We start from the raw sequence: 24,047 nt of genomic DNA on the forward strand, positions 1-24,047 counted from the left end.
AAAAATTGACAAACTTAGAAACCGAGAAAGTGCGAATTATTGTAAAATTGAAATATTGTAAATTAAAGAAATCGAAAAATCGAATATTTGAGAAATCCAAAAACGGCAAAATGGAATGAGAAACTGAAAAACCGACAAAATGAAAAACTGTCGAAAAAATTGCAAAATTGAAAAATTTCAAATCGAAAAATTGAAAACTTTGGAAGTCGAGAAATTGAAAAGTTGAGAAAAACGAAAAATTATGAATATGGAAAAACTGAAAAATTAAAAACACGAAAAAACGAAAAATTGCGATATGAAAAAATTGTAAAATCGAAGAAGGAAAAACGAAAAACGAAAAATTATTTGGAGTATATCATTATATATTCTTAGAGGGTATGCCAAAATCAGTCTTATCTTAGCAAATATACTCTAAGGAAATAGAGGGTGGGTGGGCAGGGCTAGTACTTGCTCAGATAAGACTGATTTTGGAAAATGACATAGAGTTTAAGAAAATTGAGGGCGGGTGGGCGGGACTAGTATTTGCTAACTTAAGACTGATCTTAGCAAATGATAAATCTTCTAGGAAAATAGAGGGTGGGTGGGCGGGGCAAGTATTTGTTAAACTAAGACTGATTTTGGCAAATGACATGTCTTCTAAGAATATATAATAATATAATTTTTCATTTTTCCTTCTTCGATTTTACAATTTTTTGATATCGCAATATACTTTTTTTCCGTAAACTAGCAACTATTCGGTGACTATTAATGCAGCAAATTTTTGTGTTGGTAATTCTGAAGTATTGGCAACTAGTGACTTGGTGTCGTAAATGTCACTTTGACAGTCAGGCCTGCCATCCTAATTTGAAAATGTTGCCAACCTGACAAAACAAAATAGAAACATTGAAATATGGAGTGTCGGACAAAATATGTTGTTTGCGTTGCCAACGTAACCTGAACTGGATATTAATGGCAATTATTTTGGTTCTTTTCACGATTAAATAACATTCATAAGTTGGCAGTATTGATATGTTTGATCCAGTTCGTTTCAGTACGGAAAACACTCGACGAAATTTCAGATTCACACTTGTTACACTCAAATAATGATATTTTGTCGTCGTCATGCACGTATTTTTCAATGTTTGCAACTTTGCGTTTATTTAAAAAGGATATTTATGGTCAATTAGTTTGTGAGTGAAAGCCAACTCTAAATCAAAATGTTATTAATTATTTGCTATATTATTTCGTCCAATAAATTTTCCGTTATGATTTATCAAGTTTCCGTTGTGTCCGGAAATTTACAAGCAAATAAGTATTTTTTTAAGTACAGTAAAGTGCGAGCTTCCACCCTACATTAGTTTTTACGTGACCCTCTCTCAAAGCAGTTTGGAAACTTTTTTGCTCCCAGCAGATGTTCTTTCCCAGGCTTTACGTATTGGTGGATATCCATTAGAGTTTCTTATAATTTACGCCCGAGTATGTTTATGCCAAAACATTCTCTCATTGTTGGTCGTGCACTTCCCGCGAATTAAATTTTCCCTCGTATCAGTTTCGCCCGAAAGGAAATATCGATTCGAGACAAACCATCTAAAAATACATTTTCAAAATAGATTTAGTGGTTTCAGTGGATGCATTTCAATTTTTGGCATGACCGCGATTTTGTTGCCAATCAAAACGGCGAAATTGAAATATCGCCCTTGTGAATTTTATGGGGGTCGTACGCGTTATTAGAGCTGTAAAAAAGAGATGGCTAAATTAATAGTCGGGGTGTTATTCTAATGACCTCACATAACGGCGAGTGATTAATATAAATTAGCCCGCATTACGACGTTTTTAACGTCAGATTTTTATCGTTAAGTACTACGTTAATTTACGATCCCTCTTCACCTTACGAAGAAAGCAACCCATGTCTGAAACGCTTCACTTCGTGGAAATTGTAAACGGTAACGAGCAGGGGCGCCGACTTAGCCTTGACGGGGCTCAACACGTGTTGTTAAGCCACGATGCGCCCGTCGCCGCCCCCGCACTCGGCGCCTATGGTAACGAATAAATTACAAAGGTAATATAAATAACAGCTATAAAACACAGTGACTAGAATAGAACGTCGGTGGATCGCGCCCTCACTTGTGCTGGAAGGCGAAATCCGCCCTCCTCGACTTGGAGAAGTGCTTGACCGTCAGCCGCCAGAAGGCTATTCTGAAATCGGGACTGTAGAAGGCGTAGATGAAGGGATTGATGGCCGAGTTGAACCAGCCCAGCCACGTCAGGTAGTTCATGATGAGCGCGTTCACCTCGGTGCTGGGGATGAAGGGCGTGAGGAGGTAGCAGATGAAGAAGGGCAGCCAGCAGGCGATGAAGCCGCCCATGACGATGCTGAGCGTCTGGGCCGTCTTGGTCTCGCGGCGGAAGGAGGAGACGCGCGTCGCGGGCTCGAAGTTGAGGGTGGCCGTCGCGTCGAAGTTGAGCGACTCGGGCCGGGACCGCTGAGGGGTGAACGACGGCGGCCGGTACAGGCTAGCGGAGCGCTGCGCCGTCAAGGGCTCGTGGTTGAAGGAGTAGGTCGACCGGATGGACCGGGTGCCCACGGATTTGCGCTGCTCGTGGTTGGCCTGGTTGAGGGGCTCGGCGGACTGGCCGCTGGAAAAAAATTACATTTGTTCTTGAGACACTAAAATTTTTTATAAATATATCACTATGATAAAAAATATTGTCTTGAAATTGTGTCATTTTGTTTGAGGATTTAAGGTGGATCAATTGATAACCTAATTGATATAATTATACGGTAATATAACTAATAAAATTTTATAACCTTGAAAATTTGAATTCTTTTACAAGATTTCCTTTATTGTGGCAGATTGCACATGTAGTGTGTAGTGGAAAGTGTTCTATTATATCTCTAATTTCCTCATTATAGTATAATAAAATTTTATTGGATGTGTAGTTTTGTGTTATTTTCCATGCCGTTTTGTTATTTAACCATATAATTTAACTTTTTGGAGATTTGTCTTTGATAGAATTTTTTGCTGGTCAGATTACTGTCAACTTTCAAAAATCCATAGCTGCCTTTGATCGTGTTTCTATTGCCCTCACGGTTTATACGAATTTTTAAAGAATGCCACAAAAGTTTATAAACATTTTAGAAAAAATATACTGCATGACAATAATAGTGTTTTTTTAACAATTAGAACACCATTCATAAGTAAAAAGTTGGTCTCATAAAAACCCAGTACATTTAATAGGTGCGACCTGTGTTCTAATAAATAATACCATTTGACCGAGAAAAAAAGTGTCTATCAACCTTTGAAATTTAATGTTTCAAAAATTATGTTGGCAGCATCAACGCGTTTTTTGTTGTTAATCAGTTTGACATTTACGATCAAATAAAGCGTCAAATAACTGCAATGTTATCAACGACGTTTTACTGCAAAGCCTACTTACCTCAAAATTTTGTTGAATAAATTTCATGGACGAGGGAAGTTTGGTCTAATATTTTGGACCAATTTTTTAACACTTAATTAACAAAGTTGGTTTTACAAAAAGCCAAGACATTAAATACGTATTTTTTGTATTATTATTTATCTCCGGAACGTAAGCTAAGGAAGTACTGTAATAAGGTTCATAAGGCAAATGGCTACTTTCATGTTTTTTCTACGTTTCATAACCCTAGAGTATGCAAAGGTAGGTCTCCTGTTGCCATCTGTCCGTCATCTGTCTGTATGTCGTCTCTTGTCTACGTCCGTCGATTTAAATTTCATAAAATATCATATTCCTACGCTTGTGGTGTATGAATCTGCCTTGATTTTTTACCCTAGACGTCCAGATTTTCGGAAAAAAATCAAAATCGTCGATTTAATTTAAAAACTGCAAAACCAAATGCTCTGAAATCTTGCGGCGGTTTTAAAGTTATCCTAAACATGGTAAATCGCTAATCAAAATGTATCTGTTCATTCCTTTCCAAAAATTTGATGACGTCATTTCGTAATTTTATTGAATTAAGGGAGATTCTGTTTAACACTTCTGAAATTTAGTGGTACAAAATTAAGTTGGCAACGCATCCTTCTTGGTAACCAATAAATCTTCTGCACGACTAAGATGGCCGCTGACTTAGTAGTACCAATCAAGTGAGAAACATGATAATATTTGCCATGACTAAAAATTAAGTTGGCAATAGCGAATCTTTTATACTAAGCACCACATTCGATTGGTGGATTTCGTGGCACCAAATTTAAAATGTGGAAAAATCAGCCCAAATGATTCATTGTTCTCAACCTAAGTACTTGCTAAGATAAAACTGATTTTGCAGATGGCATACCCTCTAAGAAAATAAAGGGCGGGTGGGCGGGCCTAATATTTGCTAAGATAACACTGATTTTGGAAAATGAGATATTTTCCAAGAAAATAAAGGGCGGGTGGGCGGGGCTATTACTTGCTTATAAGACTCTGCAGGAAAAAGTTAAATTTAGCCCCGCCTACCCACCCGTTCTCTAATTTTTACTTCTAAAATATGAAATAAATCTTAAAGTAAATAGTATAACAAAAATTACCGTTAGCCTTTTTTTTTAATAGCCCTACTTCCATTCTACAGAAGAACATATAATTAACCCCGCCTACCCACCCCGCCTCCTTTTCAGTGATTCATTTTTTCTGATCTGATAGAAAGTGAATCCCGTATTGAAAATAAATAAAATTAGTTCTTAGTACTAGAAGAACGTGGGTGGGTGGGTGGGGCTAGTACTTGCTGAGATAAGATTGAACAATATTCGGAGTACTCACTAGAATCAAGAGGAGGGTGGATGCTAATATAAGGCTGATTTTGGCATATAACACGCTTTAAGAAAATAGAGGACGGGTGGGCGGGGCTACTGCCTGCTTATAAAAAGCTCTGCAAGAAAAGTTTAGCCCCGCCCACCCACCCGTTTGCTCATTTTTCTTCTAAAATAAGACAAATCTTGAAGTAGGTAGTATAACAAAAAATTACATTTAACCATTTTTTTCTTGTTTAACAGCCCCACTCCCATTCTACAGAAGAATATATAATTAACCCCGCCCACCCACGCCGTCTCCGTTTCAGAGCTTCATTTTATCTGGTCTGATAGAAAGTGGATCCCGTATTGAACATAAATAAAATTATTCCTTAGTATTAGAAGAACGTGGGTGGGTGGGCGGGCTTAGTACTTGCCAAGATAAAGCTGATTTTGGCAAATGACGTAGTGTCTAAGAAAATAGAGGGTGGGTGGGCGGGACTAGACTTGCTAAGATAAGACTGAACAATATTCGGAGTGGTCACTAGAATGAAGAAGAGGAGGATGGATGGCCTGGCTATTGCCTGTTTATAAATGACTCTACAAGAAAAAGTTAAACCTAGCCCCGCCCGCCCACCCGTTTTAATTTTCCTTTTAACAAAAAATTACGGTTAGCCATTTTTTTCTTGTTTAACAGCCCCACTCCCATTCTACAGAAGAATATATAATTAACCCCGTCCACTCACCCCGTCTCCTTTTCAGAGCTTCATTTTATCTGGTCTGATAGAAAGTGGATCCCGTATTGAACATAAATAAAATTAGTCCTTGGAATGGGTAGAGCGTGGGGTGGGTGGGCGGGGCTAGTGCTTGCTAAGGTAAGACTGAACAATATTCGGAGTAGGCACTAAAATGAAGAGGAGGGTGGATGGGCGGGGCTATTGTCTGTTTATAAATGACTCCGCAAGAAAAAGTTAAACTTAGCCCCGCCCACCCACCCGTTTTAATTTTTCTTTTAACATAAGACAAAATCTTAAAATAAATAGTGTAACAAAAAAATTACGGTTAGCCTTTTTTTTCTTGTTTAACAGCCCCACTCCCTTTCTAGAGAAAAATATATAATTAACCCCGCCCACCCACCCCGCCTCCTTTTCATTGCTTCATTTTATTTGGTTTGATAGAAACTGGATACCATGCTGAACAGAAATAAAATTAGTTCTTGGAATGAAAAGAATGTAGCTAGGTGGGCAGGGTTAGTACTTGCTAATATAAGGCTGCTTTTGGAAAATGACATATCTCCTAAGAAAATAGAGGACGGGTGGGCGGGGCTATTGCCTGCTTATAAAAGGGCAAAAAAATTAAACTTAGCCCCGCCCACTCACCCGTTTTCTCATTTTTCTTCTAAAATAAGACAAATCTTGAAGTAGATAGTATAAGAAAAAAATACGTTTAACCATTTTTTTCTTGTTTAACAGCCCCACACCGACTCTACAGAAAAATATATAATTAACCCCGCCCACCCACCCTGCCTCCTTTTCAGTGATTCATTTTATCTGATCTGATAGAAAGTGGTTCTCACACTGACAGAAATAGAATTAATCCTTGGAATGAGAAGAGCGTGGGTGGATGGGCCGGCTTAGTACTTGTCATGATAAGACTGATTTTGGCAAATAACGTACTGTCTAAGAAAATAGAGGGTGGGTGGGCGGGGCTAGTTCTTGCTAAGATAAGACTGAACAATATTCGGAGTAGTCACTAGAATGAAGAGGAGGGTGCATGGGCGGGGCTATTGCCTGTTTATAAATGACTCCGCAAGAAAAGTTAAACTTAGCCCCGCCCACCCACCCCGTTTTAATTTTTCTTTTAAAATAACAAATAAATCTTAAAATAAATAGTGTAACAAAAAATTACGGTTAGCCTTTCTTTGCTTGTTTAACAGCCCGACTCCCTTTCTGCAGAAAAATATATAATTAACCCCGCCCACCCACCCCGCCTCCTTTTCAGTGCTTCATTTTATGTGGTTTGATAGAAAGTGGATTCCATGTTGAACAGAAATAAAATTAGTTCTTGGAATGAGAAGAAGGTGGGTGGGTGGGCGGGGTTAGTACTTGCTAATATAAGGCTGACTTTGGCATATAACATCCTTTAAGAAAATAGACGACGGGTGGGCGGGGCTATTGCCTGCTTATAAAAAGCACTGCAAGAAAAGTTTAGCCCCACCCACCCACCCGTTTGCTCATTTTTCTTCTAAAATAAGACAAATCTTGAAGTAGGTAGTATAACAAAAAATTACGGTTAGCCATTTTTGTCTTGTTTAATAGCCCCACTCCCATTTTACAGAAGAATATATAATTAACCCCGCCCACCCACCCCGCCTCCTTTTCAGTGCTTCATTTTATTTGGTTTGATAGAAACTGGATACCATGCTGAACAGAAAAAAAATTAGTTCTTGGAATGAGAAGAATGTAGCTAGGTGGGCAGGGTTAGTACTTGCTAATATAAGGCTGATTTTGGAAAATGACATATCTCCTAAGAAAATAGAGGACGGGTGGGCGGGGCCATTGCCTGCTTATAAAAGGGCAAGAAAAGTTAAACTTAGCCCCGCCCACCCACCCGTTTTCTCATTTTTCTTCTAAAATAAGACAAATCTTGCAGTAAGTAGTATAAGAAAAAATTACGTTTAACCATTTTTTTCTTGTTTAACAGCCCCATTCCCATTCTACTGAAGAATATATAATTACCCCCACCCACCCCGTCTCTTTTTCAGTGCTTCATTTTATCTGGTCTGATAGAAAGTGGATCCCGTATTGAACATAAATAAAATTAGTCCTTAGTATTAGAAGAACGTGGGTGGGTGGGCGGGCTTAGTACCTGCCAAGATAAGACTGATTTTGGCAAATAACGTACTGTCTAAGAAAATAGAGGGTGGGTGGGCGGGGCTAGTACTTGCTAAGATAAGAGTGAACAATATTCGGAGTAGTCACTAGAATGAAGAGGAGGGTGCATGGGCGGGGCTATTGCCTGTTTATAAATGACTCCGCAAGAAAAGTTAAACTTAGCCCCGCCCACCCACCCGTTTTAATTTTTCTTTTAAAATAACAAATAAATCTTAAAATAAATAGTGTAACAAAAAATTACGGTTAGCCTTTCTTTACTTGTTTAACAGCCCGACTCCCTTTCTGCAGAAAAATATATAATTAACCCCGCCCACCCACCCCGCCTCCTTTTCAGTGCTTCATTTTATGTGGTTTGATAGAAAGTGGATTCCATGTTGAACAGAAATAAAATTAGTTCTTGGAATGAGAAGAAGGTGGGTGGGTGGGCGGGGTTAGTACTTGCTAATATAAGGCTGACTTTGGCATATAACATCCTTTAAGAAAATAGACGACGGGTGGGCGGGGCTATTGCCTGCTTATAAAAAGCACTGCAAGAAAAGTTTAGCCCCACCCACCCACCCGTTTGCTCATTTTTCTTCTAAAATAAGACAAATCTTGAAGTAGGTAGTATAACAAAAAATTACGGTTAGCCATTTTTGTCTTGTTTAATAGCCCCACTCCCATTTTACAGAAGAATATATAATTAACCCCGCCCACCCACCCCGCCTCCTTTTCAGTGCTTCATTTTATTTGGTTTGATAGAAACTGGATACCATGCTGAACAGAAAAAAAATTAGTTCTTGGAATGAGAAGAATGTAGCTAGGTGGGCAGGGTTAGTACTTGCTAATATAAGGCTGATTTTGGAAAATGACATATCTCCTAAGAAAATAGAGGATGGGTGGGCGGGGCCATTGCCTGCTTATAAAATGGCAAGAAAAGTTAAACTTGGCCCCGCCCTCCCACCCGTTTTCTCATTTTTCTTCTAAAATAAGACAAATCTTGCAGTAGGTAGTATAAGAAAAAATTACGTTTAACAATTTTTTTCTTGTTTAACAGCGCCATTCCCATTCTACTGAAGAATATATAATTACCCCCACCCACCCTGTCTCTTTTTCAGTGCTTCATTTTATCTGGTCTGATAGGAAGTGGATCCCGTATTGAACATAAATAAAATTAGTCCTTAGTATTAGAAGAACGTGGGTGGGTGGGCGGGCTTAGTACCTGCCAAGATAAGACTGATTTTGGCAAATAACGTAGTGTCTAAGAAAATAGAGGGTGGGTGGGCGGCGCTAGTACTTGCTAAGATAAGAGTGAACAATATTCGGAGTAGTCACTAGAATGAAGAGGAGGGTGCATGGGCGGGGCTATTGCCTGTTTATAAATGACTCCGCAAGAAAAAGTTAAACTTAGCCCCGCCCGCCCACCCGTTTTAATTTTTCTTTTAACAAAAAATTACAGTTAGCCATTTTTTTCTGGTTTAACAGCCCCATTCCCATTCTACGGAAGAATATATAATTAACCCCACCCACCCACCCCGCCTTCTTTTTAGTGATTCATTTTATCTGGTTTGATATGAAGTGGATCCCATACTGAACAAAAATAAAATTAGTTCTTGGTATGAGAATAACGTGGGTGGGTGGGCGGGGTTAGCATTTGCTACTATAAAACTGATTTTTGAAAATGATATCTCCCAAGGAAATAAAGGGTGGGTGGGTGGGGTTAGTACTTGCTAAGGTAATACTGATTTTGGCAAATGACACCCTTTAAAAAATAAAGGACAGGTGGGCGGGGCTATTGCCTGCTTATAAAAGGCTCTGCAAGAAAAAGTTAAACTTAGCCCCGCCCACCCACCCGTTTTCTCATTTTTTTCTAAAGTAAGACATAAATCTTGAAGTAGGTAGTATAACAAAAAAATACGGTTAGTCATTTTTTTCTTGTTTAACAGCCCCACTCCCATTCGACAGAAGAATATATAATTAACCCCGCCCACCCACCCCGCATCCTTTTCAGTGATTCATTTTATCTGATCTGATAGAAAGTAGTTCTCACACTGAACAAAAATAAAATTAGTCCTTGGAATGAGAAGAGCGTGGGTGGGTGGGCGGGGCTAGTGCTTGCTAAGGTAAGACATTTTGGCAAATGAGATATTTTCTAAGATAATACAGGGTGGGTGGGCGGGGTTAAGTACTCGCTAACATTAGACTGATTGTGGCAAATATCACCCTCTAAGAAAGTAGATGACAAGACCAATTTGGTAAATGACGTACCCTTTAAGGGAATAGAGGTGCTCAATATGAAAAACACGAGAAAGTTGATAATTTGCAAATTTAATCACCCTGTATACATAATTGTTTGGTTTGTTACTCGTACTTTAAAGCAAAGGTGACTAAAAATATTGTGCAAATTGCAATCCTCCATTTTTAAAAATGGCTGAACTGATTTTGAAATATGAGAATTGTTTTCCTATAAAAAAACTGTTGATAAAAAATTGTTTGTTTTATTTGTCTAGATGTTGTAATAATCGGAAAAAACAAAAAATTCTCCAATAGATGACCTTTATTTTTCCGAAAACAATATCAACTTTTTTTTTCAAATAGAATGTAATTTTGTGTGATTTTTGAAATTTCTGCTCTAGTTGACATTACATTTTTTTCCGTTGGTTGGTACTACTGAATCGGTGGCTATCTTAATCGTGCAAGAGGTCTATTTGACATTTACGGTCAAATGCATGTCAAATAAAACGTCAAATAACTGTAGTACCAACATCGTTATTTTAAAAATAAGTTTCGTGTCGATCGAAATTACATATATTTAGTGAAAATTATATGCTTTTTGTTAACTTTTAACTTGTATTTTATATAAAAGTCAGACTTTCGTCATTTTTACTTTTCGATGGTTTGATCAGTTTGATATTTCTGGCCAAAGAAAATGTCAAAAAAATATAAATTTACTGAAAACTATATATTTTTGTGTTTTACATTATAACCATCTTTGTTATTTTATTGTTTCATATATACCATTCTATCGAACAAAACACTTCTCTAGTAGGCCGTGCAATATATTTTTAAAATAATAATGATGGCTTTACCTTTTTTTATTTGACAGTTAACACATTCGTGCTGCCAACATTGTTATTAAATTTTAAAAATAAATTGCACGCCCTACTGCATAACGTTTTTTTTTGGATCATATGGTAATGTTCATAAATCAAATGTATTATTATAAGAAAAAAAAGGGGGTTCCGAGTAAGCTATGTCGTCATAATCGTAAGTTATCTCTTGTGTATGTGTAAATGATGCGAATATAATTCGAATTATCTTAATTCTCTTTCCACAGTAGCCACTTTTATCAGGTTTTAGATTATTTGATAAACGATTTGATAACAATGACAAAAATAAACGTCTGCTAGTAATAATTCAAGAGAACTAAACCGAGTAAATCTGACTAGATCACTTAAAATATATTCATGCTATTTAAAACTTAATTGTTGATGTAGGTTCTCGTTATACTTTAGACTACTCTGAACACTTGTTTTTTTTTGGGGGTTATGATGTCATAAATCTTTTTTTTTTTAATTTTACACGAATATTAATAAGCAATTGTGGGAGTTTTTAATTATCCAAAAAGAAAAAACAAAAAAATTAAGAACCCGGAAGTAAAAAACAGGAAAATTAAATGTATAAAGCACGTTTTAATTAATGCGGAAATAGAAACCCCTACGCTTAATAACAACATTTTGAGAAAACGAACAACACGAAATTCGTTAATTAGTGTTGTGATGGATTTACACAAGCAAATTTATTTTATGAAATTAGTAAAACAGAAAATTATCTAAATTATTTATTGCAGTTGTAATGACGCTAATTTTAATTTTGACACATCGTGGTTAGTCATATCTGACGAACAATAATCCCTTCCAACTAAAATTTTAATTACTTTTACTGGAGATGTTTTTCAAGATTTACAACGTAATCTCCTAATGCTGTTTTGAGAAAAAATAAATCTCTTTTAATTGCGCTGAAAATGGAAAATAATCTCATTTACTTAGTTTGAGTGATCATTAACAGCGCTTTTAAATGAATTTATTTGATACAAAAAACTCCTAAGAAGTTTAATTATTTACTGGACTTTATAGTGTGAACGCTCATTATTCATTAATAGTCAGTTTTCAGCACTACCCCGAAATTCAATTGTTCTTGGAGATGTATTGTTCGATGATTTTCGAAGATTTATGACATTTTGTTTTTTCATTAATATTGTTCTCGCACTTTATATTAAAACATGCTAGAGTCATAAATTTGCCTTCTGTCAAAAATGAAATACTGAAAGAGAGGGAGGAAAATAGGGCGAGAATAGATTGCTTTATTATTGCTTTCAGATTGTTGAACCTAATAACGCAGTGTTAACATAAAGACCTACGTTTTAGATTTATTTTGCCAGTTGATGAATTCACTGTTTGTTTAACGTAATAATTATACCATGCGATCAAATACAACTGCTGTGTAAATGTTAACTTTAACCTCAAAATAACTCGAAACGGGCGTACCAACTCAAACTTTTTTAAGTAAGTGAACCCGGCGCATCCACCATTTTGACAAGTTAGAATGAAATAAATTCAAATCGAAATAATACAACCACTACACACTCATCTAGCTCCTAAAACTACTCCTAACTCTAAAAAGAAACTAAAAAACATTTACCATGCACTTATTTGTCGAAAGTACCTGGAACATCGAATGTTCTGTTCTTCGCACTCCGACGACACTCGATCTATATCCGACTCTTCTTTCACGCTGATGACGAGCTTCTGACTTTTCTGTAAAAAAACTTTTCACATCAAGCGAGTCAATCTAAAATACATAATTAAATTTTGCGGAGGGTCGACCGTCTTCCGAAGGATGTAAACTTTATATCGCTTATTAATACTGTTAGTAATGTCCCTGTGACCTGCGGTCCAATCCTGGACGGCACACGAGCATCGTAAAAGATATTTCTGTGGCAATATTAGCCGGCTACGATACGCAATTCAATAAAGTCCTGTTTGCGGGGCACGATAATAACATCATGCGTTCGAGGTTTTGTTAATGGTTTTCATAAATATAAAATAACTTCATTTATAATAATTCGGGGCTGTGGAGGCGTAGCTTAGATTAATTAATGCATTTGCTGTGTAATTAACTCGGAGGGGTTAATTACACGAGGCTAAAAATAGATCTTTTTTGAGGATGTTAAAGTTCGACTAAATCTGATTATTGATGTTTTGGGGCTATAAATAGGCGATTATTACAAGAATATTGTTAGAAGGAAATAAACAAGGACGTTGCGGAAATTATATGAAAATTGAAGTCTAGTGGTTAATTTGTAAGAACGAGAGGAGTAAATATCGTGTAATTTAGTGCCCCTTGACGACTTGTTTTCATAATTTTCGATTTATTGATTTTGGTGTTCGCGTCCGCCTATGACAATGTCCGGTGTGTTCGCTTCTGGAAAAATTGCTAAATGTACTTGTTGCCGACTGTTGGCACACTTCCCGTGAAATATGAAACCGTAATGTACAAAGTGGTGTTTATTCCATATTCCATTTTAGCCGACGACGCTGAAATGAAGAGCTAGCAAATCCGCCAAATTAAATTGTGACACTTTTTTAATTACTTTCGCATGGCGCGGACAGCCAGAAATGAGCGATTTATTATATCCCAGCCACCCTGTTAATTTTTTGCGGTTAGTTTCGGTGACAGATGTGCTATTTAGTCGACAAAATCAATTTCATCCTGGCCGCTGGAAACTTTTAAATGGAATCGTAATGGGCATTAAAGCTGCCTCTTTTCTCTCAAATTAAATTAGTATCCCAAATGATAAGCAAAATCCCACTGCGCGTCCGTGAAACCGCCCACGACGGATATTAAAAATAGTGCATAATAAAAAAAGATCATAAATCTCGCACTTTATGACGCATTTAGGGATGTAAAATAATCTTCGCACTTTATCGGGCCATTGTGGCCGCGGACGATGAACTAAAAAAAAATCATTCTTTGGCTATCTTATTCAAAACGTAGTTCTTTGATACGTTGGTGCTAAAAGCGACTAAACAATTTTTTCGCGACAGATACATTATAAAACAAAAAATAATCCCGGCGCTGCGTCGCGACGTGCTGCAGATGTTTTAAATTACTTTTTTTATTTTCGTTGACACGTCTCTTCTAGTACTCACCCTGGAGAAAGTGTCGATGTAGGGGGGTTTGTCGTGCCGCCGCATCACCACGCAGGATATCCGTACGTAAACGTACAGCATCACCATCATCGGGATGAAAAAGGAACCCATTGCGGAGAAAATCACATAACCGGTATTTTTGTTGTATCTGCAGATTTTCTCGTTGTGCCTACCCGGCTCGTACCTGGAAATAGAAATGTAATTGGGTGCTCATTAATTATGTTTATTCAGCCAACAATAAGCATTCTGTCGCTGTTGAAACGCTTTTAGGAGGATTAGGGGTTATAAAATCGCCGCTCGAGTATTGTTTTGATACTAAAGTGGTTCTCTCTTCACCTATTATTAGGATTTACGAGCGGATAAAAATACGTGGAGGCGGGGTGGTGTCTTGGAGGACTGGGTTTGCTATTTCTGATTTTGGTGGAAAATGGAGCTGTGGTAAGTCGGAGTAAAGTGGATTCCATAATAATTTTTTTAGCTTCTTGGATAAATTGGCAACAAAGACCGTTTAAAATACGAAAAAATTAAAGCTGTTTCTGGACTGAATTAATGCAAAAAGAGACTGTTAAACGATGTTCCTTAGGTAGCTTATAGCTATGAAACGAAAATGAATGAGGAAAAGATTATTGGAAAACCTTTGTGGAACATCCTTACTTTTTATTCTTTGGATTGTAAATAAAGCGATATTGTTATCATCTTGTTTACGCAGGAATTATTATGTATTTTCGCATGATAAATAATATTTAAGTAGGGAAACTTTCAGTTTTCAGTTATTTTTTGTTTCAGTGGTTAAAATTGCTTCAATCTACCGAAAATTGGCGTCAAATTGTAGATAATCTTCCGCTAATTACAAATCCGAAATCGCCGTCACGATATCTGTTCCAATAAACATAAAAGTGAATTCAAAATTTTCAAAAATTTTCCAAAAAAATGGTTAAAATTGGTTCAATTGACTGAAAATTGGTGTCAATTTGTGGAAAATCTTGCGCCAGTTACAAATCTGAAATCGCCGTCAATATATCAGTTCCAATAAACACGAAAGGTACATTCAAAATTTTCAAAAATTTTCCAAAAAAATGGTTAAAACTGGTTGAATTTACGGAAATTTGGTGTCAATTGTCCATGTTTTTTCAGTTTTGGGATTTTTCAATTTTTCCATTTTTTTATTTATCGATTTATAAATACATACTTCGTTGTTTTTTTGGTTTTGGTATTTTTCAATATTCGATTGTTGAATTTTTCGACTTTTCAATTTTTTGATTTTGTCATATCATTTATCGACTATCCAGTGTTTCAGTTTCGCGATTTTTCGTTTTTTTTCAGTAATTCAATTCTTCAATTTTTCGATTTTCCAGGTTTTTGATTTTCCAATTTATTGATATTTAAAATTTTTCGATTTTTCGATTTCGATTTCTACTTATCGATATTTTGACTTTTTCCGTTTCGTTGATTTTTTAATTCATCAATTTTTTGTTGTTTCAGTTTTGGGATTTTTTACATTTTTCGATTTATCGCTTTATCAATTTTTTGATAATTCAGTTTTGGGATTTTTCAATATCTAGATGCTTGAATTTTTCGATTTTTTGATGTTTCGAATTCGATGGTATTTCAAAATTTGTGTCAAATTGTAGATAGTGTTCCGCTAGTTACAAATCTGAAATCGCTGTCACGATATCTGTTCCAATAGCCACGAAAAGTGAATTCAAAATTTTCAAAAATTTTCCAAAAATATGGTTAAAATTGGTTCAATCCACCAAAAGTTGGTGTCAAATTGTAGGTAATATTCTGCTAATCAGAAATCTGAAATCGCCGTGTCGATATTTGTTCCAATAAACACGAAAAATGAATTTAAAATTTTCAAAAATTTTACAAAAAATGGTTAAAATTGGTCCAATCGACCGAAAATTCGTGTGAAATTGTTTATAATATTCTAGTAGTTACTAATGTGAAATCGCCGTCACGATTTCTGTTCTATTAAACACGAAAAGTTTTCGAAAATTTTCCAAAAAATGATCAAAACTGTTTCAATCAACGGAAATTTGTTGTCAGATTATAGACAATCTCTCAAATTTTCGATTTCTAAATTTGTCGATGTTTATTCAGTTTCAGAATTTTTCAATTTTTCCATGTTTTGATTTATAGATTATAAATACATATTTCGTTGTTTTTTTTTTGATTTTGGTATTTTTCAATAGTTCGATTTCTCAATTTTTCGACTTTTCGATTTTTTGATTTTGTCGTATCTCGATTTTTCGACTATCCAGCGCTACAGTTTCTCGATTTTTTGTTTTTTCAGTAATTCAATTCTTCAGGTTTTCGATTTTGCAGGTTTTTGAATTTCCAATTTTTTGATATTTAAAATTTTTAAATTTGTCGATTTCGATTCAACTTACCGATATTTCGACTATCCGTTTTCTCGATTTTTCAATTCCTCAATTTTTTGATGTTTCAGTTTTGGGATTTTTACATTTTTTGAATTATCACTTCATCACTTTTTTGATATTTCAATTTGGGATTTTTCAATATTTCGATGCTTGAACTTTTCGATTTTTGGATTTTTTGATATTTCGATTTCCTAATTTTTCACTATTTTGGTATTTTGATAATTTTTCGATATTTTAATTTTTAGGATTCTTAAATTTTAGATTTTTCGATTTCTCGATTAATTGATTTTTCGACTTTTCTATTTTTCAATTTTTCGAATTTTTAAATTTTCGATTTTTCGATTTCTCGATTTTTCAACTTTTCGATTTATCAATTTTTTGATCTTTTTTCAACTTTGGTATTTTTCAATATTTCGATTCTTCAATTTCATTTCCCTATTTCTTGAATTCCCGACTTTTCCATATTTCGATTTTTCGATTGTTCAGTTTCTCAATTCTTCAATTCTTCGATATTTTGAGAGTAATCAATTTTTCAATTTCTTTTTCTTAAATTTGCAATTTCTCATTTTTTTGTTTTTCGCTTTTTCGATTTGGCGATATTTCAGTTTTACGATTTTTTTTGATTATTCACTTTTTCGATTTTAAAATTTTTCCATTTTTAAAATTTTCAATTTTTGGCGTTTCTAAGTTTTCAATTTATCGATTTATAGATTAATAGATTTTTCGATGTTTCGGTTCCTCGATTTCTCGATTTTTCTACTTGCTGATTATTTGATTTTTTGATTTTTGCCCTTTCGCGATTTCTTGACTTTCCGTTGTTTCGATTTTTCGGTTTTGCGATTTTTTAGTTATTTAATTCTTCAATTTCTCGACTTTTTAGGTTTTGATTTTTTTTCCTGATTTTTTAAATTTTCAATTTTTCGATATTTCTACTTATCGACATTTCGACTTTCCGTTTTTTCGATTTTTCAATTTCTCAACTTTTCGAAGTTTCTGTTTTGGGATTTTTACATTTTTAGATTTATCACTATCAATTTTTTGATATTTCACTTTTGGGATTTTTCAATATCGCGATGCTTGAATTTTTCTATTTTTCGATTTTTCGGTTTTTTGACGTTTAGATTTCGATGGTATTTCAAAATTTGTGTCAAATTGTTCCGATAGTTACAAATCTGAAATCGCCGTCACGATATCTGTTCCTCCCCTAAACACGAAAAGTTCATTCAAAATTTTTAAAAATTTTCAAAAAAATGGTTAAAATTGATTCAGTCGACCGAAAATTCGTGTGAAATTGTAGATAATCTTCTAGTAGTTACTAATGTGAAATGGCCGTCACGATTTCTGTTCTAATAAACACGAAAAGTGAATTCAAAATTTTCAAAAATTTTCCAAAAAAGTGGTTAAAATTGGTTTAATCGATCGAAAATTGGTGTCAAATTGTAGATAATTTTTCAAATTTTCGATTTCTCAATTTGTCGATGTTTTTTCAGGTTTGGGATTTTTCAATTTTTCCATTTTTTGACTTATCGATTTATAAATACATATTTCGTTGTTTTTTTTGGTTTTGGTATTTTTCAATATTTCGATTGTTCAATTTTTCGACTTTTCGATTTTTTGATTTTGTGTCTCTCGATTTCTCGACTATCCAGTGTTACAGTTTCTCGATTTTTCGTTTTTTCAGTAATTCAATTCTTCAGCTTTTCGATTTTCCAGGTTTTTGAATTTCCAATTTTTTGATATTTAAAATTTTTTGATTTTTCGATTTCGATTTCAACTTATCGAAATGTCGACTATCCGTTTTCTCGATTTTTCAATTCCTCACTTTTTTGATGTTTCAGTTTTGGGATTTTTACATTTTTTGAATTATCACTTTATCACTTTTTTGATATTTCAATTTTGGGATTTTTCAATATTTCGATGCTTGAACTTTTCGATTTTTGGATTTTTCGATGTTTCGATTTCCTAATTTTTCACTATTTTTTAGGATTCTTAAATTTTAGATTTTTCGATTTCTCTATTAATTGATTTTTCGACTTTTCTATTTTTCAATTTTTCGAATTTTTAAATTTTCGACTTTCGATTTTTCGATTTCTTGATTTTTCAACTTTTCGATTTCTCAATTTTTTGATCTTTTTTCAACTTTGGTATTTTTCAATATTTCGATTCTTCAATTTCATTTGCCTATTTCTTCAATTCTCGACTTTTCCATATTTCGATTTTTCGATTGTTCAGTTTCTCAATTCTTCAACTCTTCGATATTTTGAGATTTCTCAAGTTTTCAATTTCTTTTTCTTAAATTTGTGATTTCTCATTTTTTTGGTTTTTCGCTTTCTAGATTTTGCGATATTTCAGTTTTACGATTTTTTTTTGATTCTTCAATTTTTCGATTTTAAAATTTTTCCATTTTTCAAATTTTCAATTTTTGGCGTTTCTAAGTTTTCGATTTATCGATTTCTAGATTAATAGATTTTTCGATGTTTCGGCTGTTCGATTTCTCGATTTTTCTACTTGCTGATTATTTGATTTTTTGATTTTTTCCATTTCTCGATTTTCCGATGTTTCTATTTCTCGGTTTTGCGATTTTTTAGCTATTCAATTCTTCAATTTCTCGACTTCTTAGGTTTTGATTTTTTTTTCCTGATTTTTAAAATCTTCGTTTTTTCGATATTTCAACTGTCCGTTTTCTCGATTTTTCAATTTCTCAATTTTTCGAAGTTTCTGTTTTGGGATTTTTACATTTTTCGATTTATCACTTTATCAATTTTTTGATATTTCAGTTTTGGACTTTTTCAATATCTCGATGCTTAAATTTTTCGAGTTTTTGGTTTTTTAAAGTTTCGATTTCGATGGTATTTCAAAATTGTCAAATTGTAGATAATGTTCCGCTAGTTACAAATCTGAAATCGCCGTCACGCTATCTGTTCCAATAAACACCAAAAGTGAATTCAAAATTTTCAGAACTTTTCCAAAAAAATGAGTAAAGTTGGTACCATCGACCGAAAATTGTTGTCAAATTGTCGATAATCATCCCCAGTTATAAAGTTGAAATCGCCGTCACCATTTCTGTTCTATTCAACACGAAAAGAGAATTCAAAATTTTCAAAAATTTTCCAAAAAAATGGTTAAAACTGGTTCAATCAACGGAAATTTGGTGTCAGATTGTAGATAATCTTTCAAATTTTCGATTTCTCAATTTGTCGATGTTTTTTCTGTTTTGGGATTTTTCAATGTTTCCATTTGTTGATTTATCTATTTATAAATACAAATTTCGTTGTTTTTTTGGTTTTGGTATTTTTCAATATTTCGATTGTTCAAGTTTTCGACTTTTCGATTTTCTGATTTTGTCATATTTCGATTTCTCGACTATCCAGTGTTTCAGTTTCTCGATTTTTCTTTTTTTCAGTAATTCAATTTTTCAATTTTTCGATTTTCCGTTTTGTCGATTTTTCAATTACTCAATTTTTTGATGCTTCAGTTTTGGGATTTTTACATTTTTCGATTTATCACTTTATCAATTTTTTGATAGTTCAGTTTTGGGATTTTTCAATATGTCGATGCTTCAACTTTTCGATTTTTGGATTTTTTGATGTTTCGATTTCCTAGTTTTTCACTATTTTGATTCTTTAATTTTTCAATATTTTAATTTTTAGGATTCTTAAATGTTTTTAAATTTTTCGATTTCTCGATTAATTGATTTTTCGATTTTTTTGTATTTTTCAATTTTTCGAATTTTTAAATTTTCGACTTTCGATTTTTCGATTTCTCGATTTTTAACTTTTCGAATTTCAACTATAGTTTTTTTCAGTATTTCGATTCTTCAGTTTCATTTCCATATTTCTTGAATTGTCGACTTTTCCATTTTTCGATTTTTCGATTGTTCAGTGTCCCAATTCTTCAATTCTTCGATATTTTGAGATTTCTGAATTTTTCAATTCCTGTATTCCAGTTTCTCGGTTTTTCGTTTTTTCAGTAATTCAGTTCTTCAATTTTTCGATATTCCAGGTTTTTGGATTACTCATTTTTTGATATTTAAAATTTTTAGATTTTTCGATTTCAACTTATTGATATTTCGACTTTCCGTTTTCTCGATTTTTCAATTCCTCAATTTTTTGATGTTTCAGTTTCGGGATTTTTCATTATTTCGATGCTTGAATTTTTTGATATTTTAATTTTTAGGAAACTTCAATTTTAGATTTTTTGATTTCTCGATTAATTGATTTTTCGATTTTTCAATTTTTCAATTTTTTGAATTTTTAAATTTTCGACTTTCGATTTTTCGATTTCTCGATTTCTCAATTTTTTGATCTTTTTTCAGTTTTTGGATTTTTCAATTTTTCCATTTTTGGATTTATCGACTTAGAAATTTTTTGATATTTCAACTTTGGTATTTTTCAATTTTTGATTTCCCTATTAGTTGAATTCTCAACTTTTCCATATTTCGATTTTTCGATTGTTCAGTTTCTCAACTCTTCAATTTCTTTTTCTTAAATTTGCAATTTTTCATTTACTTTTGTTTTTCGCTTTCTCGATTTTGTGATATTTCAGTTTTACGATTTTTTTTGATTCTTCAATTTTTCCATTTTTCAAATTTTCAATTTTTGGCGTTTCTAAGTTTTAATTTTCCAAAAAAAAATGGTTAAAATTGGTTCAATGAACCGAAAATTGGTGTCAAATTGTAGATCGTCTTCCGCTAGAAACAAATCTCAACTCACCGTCACGATATCTCTTCCAATAAATACGAAAACTGAATTCAAAATTTTCAAAAATTTTCGACCGAAAATTGGTGTCAAACTGTAAATAATCTTCCGCCAGTTACCAATCTGAAATCGCCGTCACGATATCTGTTACAATCAACACGAAAAGTGAATTCAAAATTTTCAAAAATTTTCCAAAAAAATGGTTAAAACTGGTTCAATCAACCGAAAATTGGTGTCAAATTGTAGATCGTCTTCCGCTAGAAACAAATCTCAACTCACCGTCACGATATCTCTTCCAATAAATACGAAAACTGAATTCAAAATTTTCAAAAATCTACCAAAAAAGTGTTTAAAATTGGTTCAATCGACTGAAAATTGGTATCAAATTGTTGATAACCTTCCGCCAGTAACAAATCTGAAATTGCCGTCTCGATATATATTCTAATAAACACGAAAAGTGAAATCAAAATTCAAAAATTTTCCAAAAAAATGGTTAAAATTCTTTCAGTCGACCGAAAATTGGTGTCAAACTGTAAATAATCTTCCGCTAGAAACAAATCTCAACTCACCGTCACGATATCTCTTCCAATAAATACGAAAACTGAATTCAAAATTTTCAAAAATCTACCAAAAAAGTGTTTAAAATTGGTTCAATCGACTGAAAATTGGTATCAAATTGTTGATAACCTTCCGCCAGTAACAAATCTGAAATTGCCGTCTCGATATCTGTTCTAATAAACACGAAAAGTGAAATCAAAATTTTCAAAAATTTTCCAAAAAAATGGTTAAAATTCTTTCAATCGACCGAAAATTGGTGTCAAACTGTAAATAATCTTCCGCCAGTTACCAATCTGAAATCGCCGTCACGATATCTGTTACAATCAACACGAAAAGGGAATTCAAAATTTTCAAAAATTTTCCAAAAAAATGGTTAAAACTGGTTCAATCAACCGAAAATTGGTGTCAAATTGTAGATCGTCTTCCGCTAAAAACAAATTTCAACTCACCGTCACGATATCTCTTCCAATAAATTCAAAATTTTCAAAAATCTTCAAAAAAAGTGTTCAAAATTGGCTCAATCGACTGAAAATTGGTATCAAATTGTTGATAACCTTGCGCCATTTACAAATCTAAAATCGCCGTCAGGATATCTGTTCCAATGAGCACGAAAAGTGAAATCAAAATTTTCAAAAACCTTCCAAAAAATGGTTAAAATTCTTTCAATCGACCGAAAATTGGTGTCAAATTGTAAATAATCTTCCGCTATTTACCAAACTGAAATCGCCGTCACGATATCTGTTCCAATCAACACGAAGAGTGAATTCCAAATTTTCCAAAATTTGCCAAAAAAATTTTTACAATCGGTTCAATCGACCGAAAATTAGTGTCAAATTATAAATAACGTTCCGGCAGTAACAAATCCGAAATTGCCGTCACGATATCTGTTCCAATAAACACGAAAAGTGGATTAAAATTTTCAAAAACTTTCCGCAAAAATGGTTAAAATGGGTCCAATCGACGGAAAATTGGTGTCAGATTATAGATAATCTTCGGCTAGTTACAAATCTGAACTCGACGTCACGGTATCTGTTCCAATGAACACGAACAGTGAATTCAAAATTTTTAGAAATGTTCCTAAAAAATGATTAAAATTAGTTCAATCAGCCGAAAATTCGTGTCCAATAATAGACAACCTTCCGCCATTTACAAATCTGAAATCCTCGTCACCTTATCTGTTCCAATCAACACGAAAAGCGAATAAGAAATTTTCAAAAATTTGCCAAAAAAATGGTTAAAATTCGTTCAATCAACCGAAAATTGGTGTCAAATTATAGATCGTCTTCCGCTAGAAACAAATCTCAACTCACCGTCACGATATCTCTTCCAATAAATACGAGAACTGAATTTAATTAAAATTTTCAACAAAATTTTCCAAAAAAGTGTTTAAAATTGGTTCAATATTGAAAATTGGTGTCAAATTGTAGATCATCTTCCGCTAAAAACAAATGTCAACTCACCGTCACGATATCTCTTTCAATAAATACGAAAACTGAATTCAAAATTTTCAAAAATTTTCCAAAAAAGTGTTTAAAATTGGTTCAATCGACTGAAAATTGCTATCAAATTATTGATAACCTTCCGCCACTTACAAATCTGAAATCGCCGTCAGAATATCTGTTCCAATGAACACGAAAAGTGAATTCAAAATTTTCAAAAATATTCCAAAAAAATTACTTCCATTGATCGAAAATTGGTGTCAAATTGTAGATAATTTCCGGTAGATACCAATGTGAAATCGCCGTCACGATATCTGTTCCAATAAACACGAAAAGTGGATTAAAAATTTTCAAAAATTTTCCAAAAAAATGGTTAAAATCGGTTCAATCGACTGAAAATTGGTGTCAAATTATAGATCATCTTCCGCTAGTTACAGCTCTGAAATCGCCGTAATGACATCTGTTATAATAAATACAAAAAGAACATCCAAAATTTTCAAAAATTAATATGTTATGTAGTACGGATGCAGTGGATTTATGATTCCCGGTTTGATATCGGTGGAAAATGATATCTAATTATTACCACAATTTTTAGGAGCAGGAAATGCGGACAGTGGTGTCGGAAAAATGTCACCTGATTCCATAAACCCGTAAAGTTCTAAGATACAAAATTCAATAAAATCCACAAGGGAAAACTATCAAAAATCAAAAAAACGTGTATTATGTTCTGGAACAGCGAAGCTGCTCTAAATTGCGGATCGACTGACGGAAATTTAGTTGCAAGCTGTAATACCTCAGTAAATCATTGCAGCTTACATGCATGCAATTTTTCGACTTCCAAAGCTTGCATTTGTCATACAAGTTGGAAGTAATCCGTAGTTTGTGTTGGGTACAAACAAACAGAAGTCGCATAATACGAGGATTTTCCTGCGTACACTATAAAATTTATTCCCCGAAAACAAGTTTGAAGAAATCTTTTATCCGCAGTAAAGGGGAGGTTTTGTTATAGGTATGAATAAATCATGCGAGTTCGATTCGTACAACTTTACAGTTTTCTTGTAGCGTGGATTAAAACGCTCAAAGTTAACCCGAGATATCCAAAATTCGTTGCGCTAGTGACAATTTAGTGCCTGTTGTATTATTTTTTCTCTTTTGTAATAGCT

At 33.8% G+C, this 24,047-nt stretch overlaps 1 protein-coding gene across 1 annotated transcript in view; it reads right to left on the minus strand.

Moving 5' to 3' along the window:
- Positions 1 to 588: 588 nt before the first annotated feature.
- LOC135137839 (5-hydroxytryptamine receptor 7-like) overlaps positions 589 to 24,047 on the minus strand; it is a 64,251-nt gene continuing 40,792 nt past the window's right edge. Inside the window, 4 exon segments of the mRNA XM_064067591.1 lie at positions 589 to 2,122; positions 2,124 to 2,616; positions 12,296 to 12,411; positions 13,807 to 13,990. Coding sequence (XP_063923661.1) covers positions 1,973 to 2,122; positions 2,124 to 2,616; positions 12,296 to 12,411; positions 13,807 to 13,990 — 943 coding nt within the window. The 3' untranslated portion in view covers positions 589 to 1,972.

This window comes from Zophobas morio, unplaced genomic scaffold (assembly GCF_036711695.1).
Source record: "Zophobas morio isolate AGI-343-1 ecotype UQ-CSIRO unplaced genomic scaffold, CSIRO_AGI_Zmor_V1 ptg000004l, whole genome shotgun sequence".
NCBI lineage: Eukaryota > Metazoa > Arthropoda > Insecta > Coleoptera > Tenebrionidae > Zophobas > Zophobas morio.